The following is a 12663-nucleotide window of genomic DNA, read 5'->3' on the forward strand; positions in this document are numbered from 1 at the left end:
AGGAAAGGCTGAAAGAATTTGGATTGTTCAATGCGGAGAAGAGAAGACTTTGGGGTAACCTAATTGTGGCCTTGCAGTGCCTGAAGGGAGCCTACAAGAAACATGGAGAGGGATCATTTACAAGAGCATGTAAGGACAAGTGGAATCATTATAACCTGAAAAGAGGGTAGGTTTGGATTAGATATTAGGAAGAAATTCTGTATGCTGAGGTGCTGGAACAGATGGCCCAGAGAGGTTGTGGTTGCCCCATCCCTGGAGGTATTCAAGGCCAGGATGGGGCTTTAAACAACCTGGTCTTGTGGAAGGTGTCCCTGCCCATGGCAGGGGAGTTGGAACTAAGTGATCTTTAAGGTCCCTTCCAACCCCAAAAATTCTATAATTCTGTTTAGAGGGATTATCACTTTTGGAGAGCCTGTTGTGCTTGGAAGGGTAAGGTGTGAGAGAACCACAGTTAGCATGTAGGAGAAGAAAAGCAAGTTCTAGGATTCTACTGGGCACTTCAGAGTGTGTCTGTACTTTAAGAGTCTGTGTGGGTATAGCCTCTACAAAGCCAAGTATGTTTGGTGAAGCAATTGTGAGATAAGAAAGTGCCAAAGAATTTACAACAGTTGGGTTTACGTGGCTTATCTGGGATAACACTTATGTCCTGATTTTGGCTATGACATGGCTGATTTTCTCCCTAATAGCTGTGATTTATGACAAGAATAATGTTTTGGCTGTTGCTAAGTAGTGTTTATCTCAAGTAAACACTATTTGCAGTGTCACACTCTGCTGCTGAGGAGCTGCACTCAATGCTGGGAGAGAGTGAGGTCAGGTAAGCTGACACAAACTGGCCAAGGGAATGTTTCACACCAGAGAAGGTCATGCCCAGTATGTAAACTGGAGGAGTTACCTGGGAGGTGTCTGACTGCTGTTTGGGGATATGTTGCATGGTGAGCAGTTGTATTGTGCATCAGTTTTTTCTCTTGTGTTTGTAACTCTCTCTACTCCCCACTTATTACTATTATTATTACCATATTTATTATTATTATACTATTCTATCATGAAATTCTTATCCCATCTATGAGGTTTATCTTTTATTTCTAATGATTCTTCTAACTAAGGGGACTGTCCTTTGGTCCAGCACTCTGTGACATGGCTGCTCATCTAGCTCAGATTCCCAAAGGAAAGGAAAACATATATGGAAGAGCTTATAATTTCAAAGGGTTGTTTTGTTTGGTTGGGTTTTTTCAGGTAAAGAGCTTAGCAAGAGCTTCACCTTAAAATAGTAGGGAACACTTGTGAAGCATTGAAATTTGTCCACAGAAGAGACTGGATGAATCTGCTCTGTTGTGGCAGTTTTATGTTTCAAGTAAGATAGATGCTGTCAGAAACTTATTTTTAATGTAACATTTTCAAGCTCTGTCAATGTGATATTGAAAGTAAGGTGAATTCATTTTTCTCTTTTTGCTACAGCTTTCCTCTTTCCAATTGTTCTAAACGCCAGAACACTTAATTAATTTTTCATGTTTATTTCTTCTCTATACAGGTAATTCATTAATCATTCATTGTCACTGCAAACATCTCCTAAAAGACTGCCTTTTTTTTTACTCAAGTATGTTTTGTATGGGGGGAAGTAGACTTCCTTTTTTGTTTACTGAATCGTTAAAATCTGTGTGTAGGATGATGTAAGGCTGTATTCTTGAAGATCTATCAGAAATTTGTCACTGGATTCTGTAGAGTTGTTGGACTGTTTATTCTTATTACTCGTTTCTCTGTGGAGACATGAAGTGTAAGAAATAGTTCACTGGCTCCATAAATAATTGAAATAGGGATTGGAGTATTTATAATATACAAGTCTGTCTCGCCAGCTGAATCAAGCTGGTGGCATGGCACAAGTGTAGCTGTTTGCTGTGCAGGAGTGACAGGCTTGGGCAGGACCCAAGCTTGCTCTGCCTGTGCTCTTCCCTGGGTGACTGGGGACAGGAGCACCTGTCCTAGGAAAAACAGCTGCACTCCAAGTGAGCTGTCTGCCATCCTCTCACCTCTTGCTGGATGATTTATAGGGGTGAGAGGAGGAAGTCACGACTTCATCAATAGCCAAGTATGTTTTCTACATGAAAGATCTTGGAGAAGATTCATGTTTAGGTTTGCGCTTAAATGAAATCATTATAAATAATAAACATGAACAAACAGAATGTTTTGACATCAATCTTTATTTGCATCCTCATGAGGCAAATGACATTTAGGATTTAATTCTGTGGATTGATGTGTTTGTGGAATGAGTTCTTAATTAGATTCTTTAGGGAGGTATTGGAGTTCATTCATCTGTATGTTCAAATACTTTTTGTTGGCTATGTAATACACCATTTAAAAAACAATTGTTAAAAGGTAAGTAATTTAGGTTGAATTAAAGTGCAGCAATCTCCCCAAATTTATGTATAAATTTCTGCTTTATGTGGAAAGCTTTTCTTCCTCTCCTTGCTGTTAAGCAAGTTGTTTTACACAGTATTCAGAGACATCTATTTCTATTAATACTGTACTAATGTTTGTGTTCAATGACATTCATCACCCCTTTATTTGCTTTTACATGGGCATGTTTATGTATTTAATCTTTCTGGTTTCTGGATATACTGAGTATGTCTGAACAAAGACAAATTGATCTATTTGTATAATAATATGGAAGTATTATTATACATTCCACTAAATAATAGTGGAAGTATTCTGCTCAGCTGCATTAAATAGTTTTGTGAATGAATGAGTTAATTTGTTTGACTGATGAGGACAATATACCCTGGTGTCAATTGCTAGTCTGATAGCATAAGAAATGAATATTCAAATAGTTAGTTTTAGAATCAAATTTATTTTGAAGAGGTAATAAAATTTAATGACACAATGTGTCAGCCAATGACTATTATAAGAGAACAAAGGGTGTTTGAAAAGAACTGATGAACAAAGCCATCAAGCTTCAGTTACTGAATAAATGTCTCTTTTGTGTATGTGTCAATACACACATGTTTTTAGGAGTGTGTAGATTTGTTTACTTGTGTTATGAAAATGCTACTTGTGACTGGACCTGGCTAACTGTATAAATCTCTACCCTCTAGAAAGGAACTCCTGGCATTGTTATTTCTGGCAATAGTTTATTTTCTATAGAAAGTTACTGTTTCCAGGTTACATTTTTTTCACTAAGATAGTTAAACTTTTCAAATGGACAAGAGGCCAACTTCTGTTTCTCGCCAGTTGTATGTTTTAGTACACAACCTGTTTATGTAGTGGTTTTAGCCTGTCTTTATTAAAATGGTGTGAGAGGAGGGCAGAGAACAGAATACCAAGGTCTGGTACTTGCCTGTTGATTGCCTTCCTACACTGGACTTGCTCCTATTTCTCCTCAGAAAATACATCACACTTTAGATGGTGTGCTTGTTGCTCCTGCAGAAGCAAAGTCAGAGATATACAGTGCACCTATATATCAAAAATTACATTTTGCAAAAGCATGGGAAGTGTCCTCCTAAACATTTTCTAATTAAAAGAGAATTTTGGAGAGTGGGTTTGTGGTTCTTGGAAGAAAAAATATATTCTAGATTTGCTCTTCATTTTAGATATTTTTCTTCCTCCGGCTCTGCAAAGAAAAAAAAGAACTTTTTCACTTCTTTTCAGGTGAAAGGATTAATTTGACTCAGAAGGTGATACTACGCATGCAGTAGATTGCCGTCGGCTTCAAGCTAAGAAATAACATTTGTTTTCTTCCTTACATGGCATTAGGTAGTGAGTCAGCAAATCTACAGAAATCAGTGTTGTCTTTCTCTTCCCTTGGTGTCCAAACACCATCCTGTTTTCACAGGTAGGTTGGAAGGGAGGCAATCAGCCAAGGTTTGGCAGATGTTGGTGTGAGGGCATCCTGTTTCCCTGTCTTTCCTCTTATGCTTTCATGAGATACCCAGATTATTCATTGTGATCATGAGTTTGAAATGAGGTCCATTGTGATAGGACATAAGTCTACCACTGATTAATTAATGACTTTAGTGAAGAAAATTCACATTTGTACCAGTGTTTAAAAATGAGGTAACATTTGTGAGATGTGCCTTGTTCTTCACTAGCAGTGCAAATGCTATGAATCAAATAGTTTAAAACTGAGACAAAACAAAGAAGCAAAACTGTATATTTATGATAGTACACAGCATTATGATTTTGAAAAGGCAATGTGTACTATATATATGTGTGTATATATATATATATATAAATTAGTCAATATTACTGTAGCCAGAGTCCTAGTAGTAACAAGATTAAAACAGAAAATATAAACTATAAACTAATGTGAAATGAAAAAGAAAGCTTTTCTGGACAAATTTCTATCCATATTTATATGGCTATTTCATATTAAGTATATGAACACTAAATTTCTAGATACTGACCTACTGAGTCTTTCAAAGTTATCAATAGTTGAGGTAGCTAAATCAGACTAAAATCTGTAAAAGTGAGGTTGCCATACTGTTACTTGCTTTTAAAAGTCCTCCTGGGTTCTGAGTATTAGACTCACAACTTTCAAAATCTGGTTCTTAGCCACATTTTTGTTGACTGTTTCTCAGACCTGAGATGCTGAATTGGGATCCTTCGGTAATGTGGTGTACATGCTCTCATGAGCAGAGGTTGTCATGTGATACTTCCAAATAAGCAGCTTTCCATCTCTGGTTGGCAGATCTATCTACTGGCTGTGGTAGGGCTCTGGGAGTCTACACAAAGTCCAACTGGGGAAGGGTGGAGTAGCTACATAGGGGTGTAAGAACTCAGAAAAAACTTTGCAGTTTCGGGTCACACAAACAGCAAATGGGATTCTTGATCTTGCTTATTATTTAAGGTGTAATGTCTATGCTGTTGTGCAGTAGAAAGTCATAATTTTAAATGCAGGAATAGGCCTGTGGGGACTTGGCTCACTTTTGAAGAGGCTTGTTCATTTTCTTCTTTCAGGAAGGATTGAAATCCCTTCATATCCTGTTTTCCTCTGCTCTTCCAGGGAGCATTTTGTCTAAAAAGCTTTCTTCTTTTCTTGCAGCCCTCATTCCATCCCAGATCGCCTGCGGATCAGGGTGAACAGGATTAATTTACAAGAATATGAGGGGCTGCATTATGACAAGGAAAAGCTCCGGGAAGCTTGTAAGTTGGAAGAAGCCAGATTGTAGCTGCTTTTGGTAGAACATTCTGTACAAATCTTACATTGACCAAAACAACCCCTACCCCTAAAATAACAACAAAAACCCCCAAACACAATCAAGTATACATTTTTGGATGAGTAATGTAGAGAGTGTGCTCATCTATATATATGCATATGTACAAATGTGTTCTCTATACATTATCTTTATGGAGGATATTTATATAGAGAGATTCCACCTGCATTCTTATTTAACTATGTTTCTGCCCTCTGATTATATTTACTGTAAAGTAAGTGTTTTTCACACTGAGTATTTTTTATTCATGTCTTTCTGTTGGTTCTACTGGATTTCTGGTATATGAAACTACCAGATTTTAGATTAGCATCAGATTTCAAACTGAGTGGGATACCATGATATATTTGATATTGAGTATGTGCACTGACCTGGAACATGGTTCCTGCACAGGTACAATTATCTTGGGGAACAAATCTGGGTTGCTTACCCTCTTATTCTTTACCAGACTTCAGTTTGCCATTTCAGAGAATAATCACTGTTTTGTTTCCTCATGTAATGGTATAATTGCTATGTTTAAGGGCAAGTCAAAAGCAGACAGTGGTTGCTTTGACAACATTGATGATGACAATCTGAACTTAAAAATGGAATTCCTTTCCTTAGTGACACACAGAGTCATTAATCAATGAGGGACAGGGCTGCTTGTGATAACAATTTAATAGTCTTGTTATGCATCTGGCTCATTATTCATATTAAATTACAAGCATGAGTGTTTATTGTGCAACAGAGCTTCAGTTCCCTCTGCAATACAGAGTGCTTTGTTAATTACAGGATGACAATCCTTTTAATTGGTTTGCTTATCTTATTGTTGGAAGATAGTTAAACTGTTTCCATTTCACTCTCCTCAAGCTACCATCTCTCCTTAGAGCAAAAGAATTGAAATGGTTTAAATTTTAATATAGGTCTTGGCAGCCTTAACTGAAGGTAGTGGATTTTGGTCATATGTAAAGCAATCAAAGCCTTCTCCACTGGACTGAGAAGAATTTTAATAGGATCAGGATTATTCCTCACTGGAGGAGAACTTCAAGTTTAAATTAAGATTTTGACTTGAGTAGATTTCAGGCCACACTGAACACAAAACTCCCCAACACTGTCAGAAACAACTTGGTTCATTTGTGGGTTTCCCATCTGAGGAGAGCTATACTCATCCATCCAAAGTATGGATGAAAATTTTCTGTGTCTGTAGTTACGTGTATTTTTTTCTTAGGAGCCATTACATGTTCTGACACAAAATATGCAACTTACACAATTGTCACTGAAGTGGTAATTGTGTATTTATGTTATTTGTCACCTGCCAAAATTCATAATGGTAACATTATAAGAAAATGCCAGCAACTGATCTAACATCTTAGTTTTAGATTTCATATGGATTTGATCACTTACTTAGGAGTGTGCTTAAGAGGTTATCATTCAAAAAACAGATGTTTGTCCATCAAGAGTTAAAATTATTGCTTTTGGTGGGTCATTTGTAATAAAACCCTTTTTGTCTTTGAAGTTCATACATGATAATACTTGGGCTGGACTGCTTTCCTCAGATATTTTTCATTGAATTGTTTTTCCTAAAAGTCCTCTTTTAACTGTCTCAGTAGTGCTTGTGCATGAATGTTGTTACCTACTGTAAAAATATGAGAAAGCAAATATCCCCATTATCCTAAAAGAGACTAGAAAAGATACTTCACCTGAGCCTTCCCAGCAGGATTGTCCTGTGAGAGGACATATAACTTGCACTATACACTGGTGGTCATAAGCCTGCTTCTCTGGTTATATAACTTCAAATTCCTTTTCTACTGGGGAGTTGCTACTGAAGAGGTGCTGGTTTCCTTCAGCAGGACTGTAGCTCATGTGTGTGGGGATGTCTCATGCTGGCAGGAAACCAGGTTTATGTACTTGTTCAGGTTTTGGCAAAATACCTACAACTGAATCCAGAATGCTATACTTAATATCCATTCTCCATCCACAAGGACAGTTTGACCCCCCCCTAAATAGTTTAAGAGCAAAGCAGAATCTCACAGCAATCTGAAAAGGAAAAGGAAGCCAGCTAATAAGGGGTTACCCTGAAGGAAAAATAGCAAAGGCCTGTTATGGATTTTGCCTGTTACATGTCTCCATAATACAGTTTTGAAAGCTCTGACCTCTCTGTCATAATTTGGATCACTTTAACTCACAGTAAATACAGTACTTCCCCTTCTTTCCTTGAAATACTGATCTGAATCTATCAACTCTTTCACCCAAGATTGCCTTCCTGACATAGAGGAGCTCATCATACAAACTGTTCCATGAAGATTAATTGTCACTCTGCTGGAGGTAGACACCTCATTTTGAGAGCCTCCAGAACAATTAAAGAATGTCATTTTGTCCTTTGAAGGGCATGACTGTCCTTAGCTCATTCTCCTTCTGTTGTTTTCTACTTTTCTTTTCAATGCAGCTGGCATTTAACCAAGATGCTGTTTCTGAATTGTCCCTTTCTTCCCTCCCCTTGCTCCTTCTTTTCTCCTGTCAGGATTTCAGTATTGTGTGGGGGATGATTAATGATGGTACAGAGGGTGCTTATTGATCCTTCAGTGAGGAGGGATGAATGCTTCAATGCAGCATTTTAAGAAAGGGATATATGTTGACATTTTAGTTATGTTGTAATATTCTATGTAGTTGTCTTTTCTAACACCCCCTAATTCATGTCCTAAGCACTTGTCAATTTTGTCACAAGCTTCACCATCTCTGGCCAATATGAGAGTTATGGTCATTACAATGAGCACAACTGAGATTATCTTACTCAAGAAGTGAGGTGATCTGATGTTTCTAGGTGGAAAGATTTTTTTTTTTTGCCTCTGCTGCTTGCTTGTCTTGTGTGCACTCTCTCTGGCTTCCTGTTATAGTGGGAAAGTGTGAGTCAAAGCAGCACTGTGGGTGAACAACTGAGTTGTTTTTAAGACAGTGAAATCTTCCTGTGTGACACCCTATTTTCTCCTTTCCAATATAACTAAGAATTTCCTGACAAGGGAGGCATATGCAGAAACTAATTATGTTTAAAAAAAAAGCAACAAACAAACCAAACATAAGCTAGCTAGTGACCTAGTGATCTTCAGTTCTTCTTAGTTGTTCCTAGCAACACCATTCCAGATTTACACCATAAAATCATATCAGTGAAATAACTCACCATAAACAGTAACTGAATAGTTGTGGGATTTTTGATAGGGTATGTCAGCCCTTAGTGCCCTTAACTTGTGTGTGCCCTAGCCATGGAGAATAATCTTAGCTTCTTCAGTGCCGCTAAGATTAAGGAGGAATCGTAACCAGTTGCAGTGATGACAGTATCAGAAATAACTCCCAGCCCTGTATCAGCTCTGGGTGTCCCATACTTCCTTTTACGCAGAGGCAGCTGCTCCTTATGTCCTTTAGAAAAAGCATACTAGATTCAAAAGAAATTTTAAGAGAAAATTTAGTCCCATATGCTTAATGATTGGACTGCCTGTAAACTAACAATCCTTTTCTGTACAGCCTCCTTGCTCCGTGTGTGTGCATGGTGCTGTAACAGGATGGGATCTTAACTTTGAATTCTTGTCTCTTTGATTTTCTGTAGCTAAATGTCTATAATGTGTGTGCCTCTACTATCTGTGGGTTACCTGAGGGTTTTTGGGGTCACCCTAGGAGTTCTTATCAGATACATGGGGGTACACAAAGTGACAAGCTTGTAAGTCATTGTGATGTGTACATGTACAGTGATACTGTAGCTTCCTCATACCAGAAATGCACTTAGAAACCTTGGTCTATCAAAGGCATTATGACTTAGGTATGTCATGGGTGAAGCTAATTTGGAGACTAGCTCATGTGATTTTAAGCAACTAGCTAAGTAAGAAAGGCCCAACACTTAGGACTTGGTATTTATATCCTGAATATGTAATATAAAAGTCAGCAGGGAGCAGACTTCCTGATGAGCCACAAAGGAAATATGCTTATATTGGGAAGCAATTTTGAGCTGGATGGATTTAGACGAGGCAGATTGTGCAGCTACAAACCTTCTCTTTTGTCCTGTAAAGGATGCACCAATGGGCATGTATTTGTCAGGAGATTTCTTTGGGAACATGGTAGAAGCTCCATTAATGACAACATTTTCTTCACTCTGCTTACAAGTCAGTGCCCTGCTCTAACAACTTTGTTTTGTCAATATGTGTTGTGTACACATTAGCTAATTTAGGCATTTCTTCATCATGATGATTTTTTAAGACCTGAAACTGAGAGAGGTTGAATGGATTGCATAAAGCCTCCCAGCTTTTAAGTGAAATCAAGAGGATTAAAAGTCAGTAGTGAGTTAAATATTGGAAATTGTTATTGTCTGAGGTTGGGGAAGGAGTAAACCCAAGGCATTGATATTTCATATCATGAGGTTATAGAATAATAGAATGATTTGAGTGGGAAGGGATTTTTAAAAATCATCAAATTCTAACCCACTGTCCTGGGCAGGGACCTCTTCCGCTAGAGCAGGCTGCTCAAAGACCCTGACTGTGAACTTTGCCAGGGATGGAGACATCTACCACTTATCTGGGCTACCCATTCCAGTGTCTTACCACTCTCATTGTAGAGAATTTCTTCCTAATATCTAATCTAAATCTACCTTGTCTTGACACCTCTCTCTTGACACCTCACAGGGCATATTCAGTGCAGTCCTCTGCCTTTTGAGCTAGTGGGAAATTGTCATGTGTTAAATTTGTCATCTTTAAACTAGAAGAGATGGGCATTTATATTTATAAAATTTATATTTATATAAAATGGATAAATTTATTTACCTTAGAGAAGTGGGGAGAATGAAGAATATTAAGTTCCTTTTTAAACTTTCCAGGAAATCACACTGCAATTGGCCTTTCTCATGTAGGTTTTTCTGTGAGGTTCTTCTGTCCATATTCTACTTGCATGTTTCCTCAGTGCTTTTCTGATTTGATTTCCTCTTTTTCAGTCCTGGCTGTCCCCTTTGGATAACTCATCCCACACACATCCTTCCTGCCTTAGTCTCTCTCTGTAGACCTCACAGTGCAGATTCCGGCTCTTTCTCTTTATCCTAAATACATTATTCATTGTTTATCCAGATCTCTGCTGTCAGCTCTTAGTCCCAATATCCATTCCCAGCCAGTTTCAATTCCCAGCTCTTCAAATTTTTTTTATTTATTTAATTATTTTTTTAATAATCTGTTGCTTTTTTTGTGTGGTGTTTGGCACAGTTTCTCTCTTCCTTTTACTTGGGCAGCTTCTTCCCTTTTGGCAGGATATTGGAAAAATCACTGAGAGAGTGGAGGGGATACCTGACTTTTCAAACATGGTCTGGTTTAATCTGATAACCTCCAGTGTTTTGCTCCTTATATGTGAGGATTTTGCAAGTGAGCTAAAAAACCTAGTAGCCAATGAACCTAGGGAGAATTGAGTTTTCTCAGTATAATAAGAAGAAGGGATCTGAAGAGACATGTGGCTTAGATTTTTGTGGTAAGAAAATCCTTTTGTACAAACTCAGTTTTATTAAAACCATACTGGTGAAAGCCATACCTTTTAACATAAATGTCTGAATATTTTATAATTTTCTATCATGTATTTTCTTGGTCCTTCATATTCTTAATATCAGTGGAAGCCCTTCAGGAAAATGGCTTTCTTATGACATATTCAATGGTGAGGGTCCTTTATTTGTTACATTAAACATTTACAGTCCAATGTGTAATCTCCCCAGTCCCTGAGGTATGTCAGAATCAGAACGAGTTTTCCTGGCATTCACATCTACTGTAATGTTCTCTCTCAAGGCTGTTTTGTTTGGGATTTGAGTTGGTTAATCATAGTATTAAGATCACAAACTGAATCCTTTCATAACAATAAACAGGTAAGTTAATTGAATTTTATAATATATATATGTATGCTTGGGCTTCCTTGATTTGTGTCCTCAATACTATTAAAGAGTTCACTAGCCTAGGTATTCAGCATAATGGGTACTTAATATGTGGAAGATTTGTTTGTTGCTTATAAATTCCGTAGCTAATTTCATGAGGACTTAGAAAATCACTCCTAATTGTGCAGTTAATTAGAACACCAGGCTGGCCATATTGCTGCATCTGCCTAACCTTCCTCCTGCTGATCCTTGGTTTTGGTTAGTGTTGCTAGGAACAAAAAATTTTCTGCAGTGCTGGTTCAGATTATGAAGCAGCTGTCTGCCTATCTCATTTCCTGGTGTTCTTGCACTGCTGCTCATCACAACTGCCTGGACAAAATCCTTTTTCATCATCCAGGAAGAACAAAAGAACTGGGAGATGGATGCAAGTGGCCAGAAAAGCAGGCACCTCAGGAGAAAAATATCTGGCACTTGAGTGCTGTGGCTTGGCTCATGATCTGAGACTATCCCTTTTTTTGGCATAGTCACATGTGTGTGTTTGTCCATATATTCACAGGAGTGGACAGTGTGTGGGTACATGGAAAGTTGTTTTATAGTACCCATGCTCTTAATGTATTTGCACTCCCACCTCTCTCCTGGCATATCCAGTAATCCCTGTGTGCCACAGCACAACAGTGGACACTGTTCTGTCCACATCTTCATCCACACAGAACATGCAGAGGCTCCTCTAGTCCTGGATGAAAGTGCCCACAATGTTACTGTCTGCTATGCATGCTGATTTGGCCTTTAACTGATTTATCATAAATTAACTCATTTTTCCTCTATTGCATGGTATTGCACTAAAATGAGCAGCAACCCCAGAGTTTCTACCCCATTATCAATCACTAAGCATTTGCTTTTTTTTTAGAACAGCAACTATTGTGAAGCACTTTGGAAGTCTTGACTTTGTGGTGCATTTTGATTGTTTGTTGTGGTTTGTGATAAAAATTAGGGCTGTGAACATTTTCCTTGCTGAAAGCCAAATGGGTTTTGCAAAAGGAACCAACCAAGCAACAAATAAACAACAACAATTGGGAAGGAACATTTTAGCATATGTTGTAGTGTTATCCAGTAATGATTTTAAAAGCTTTCCAAAGGCCAGGAACCATATGGAATGGAACCACTTCAGACCCACCTCACACATTACACCTTAGCTAGCTGTTGACCCCAAAAGCCATAGATTGTGCTAATTCACGATTTCCAAACAGTGCAGCACTTTTGTTTTTAAGGACAAAGTTGCACAGCCCGGAGTTTCAGAACTGTTCTTTGACCAATAAGAATCAGTATCACATAATTTAATTATAATTTAAGTAAAACTGTGAATCACTTCTTCTTCAATCATTACATGAGACTCACAAAGTATCACCATGAAGATATCTATTGTACGCTAGTTTTTTTCTTTTTAGATATTTTAGTGGATTTCTTTAGAATTACAGATGTTTCAAGGTCCTTCTCTTTTGGTTTGTCAGGAATGGTGATAGTTAAGGATTCGACTTGTATTTTCTGTGTTGTTTTGTCAGGTCAAAGCTTTAGTCTTCATTAAGTGTATAGAAGAGAGAAGAA

General features: G+C 37.9%; 1 protein-coding gene across 5 annotated transcripts in view; it reads left to right on the forward strand.

The window, feature by feature from the left end:
• Nucleotides 1–12663, forward strand: part of DGKI (diacylglycerol kinase iota) — a 207125-nt gene that overhangs the window by 126358 nt on the left and 68104 nt on the right. For all 5 annotated transcript variants that reach the window (XM_021552019.3, XM_077783351.1, XM_021552020.2 and 2 more), the window contains one exon: nt 5033–5133. In XM_021552019.3, coding sequence (XP_021407694.3) covers nt 5033–5133 — 101 coding nt within the window. The remainder of the gene's footprint in view (nt 1–5032; nt 5134–12663) is intronic.

This window comes from Lonchura striata, chromosome 5, assembly GCF_046129695.1.
Source record: "Lonchura striata isolate bLonStr1 chromosome 5, bLonStr1.mat, whole genome shotgun sequence".
Taxonomy (NCBI): Eukaryota; Metazoa; Chordata; class Aves; order Passeriformes; family Estrildidae; genus Lonchura; species Lonchura striata.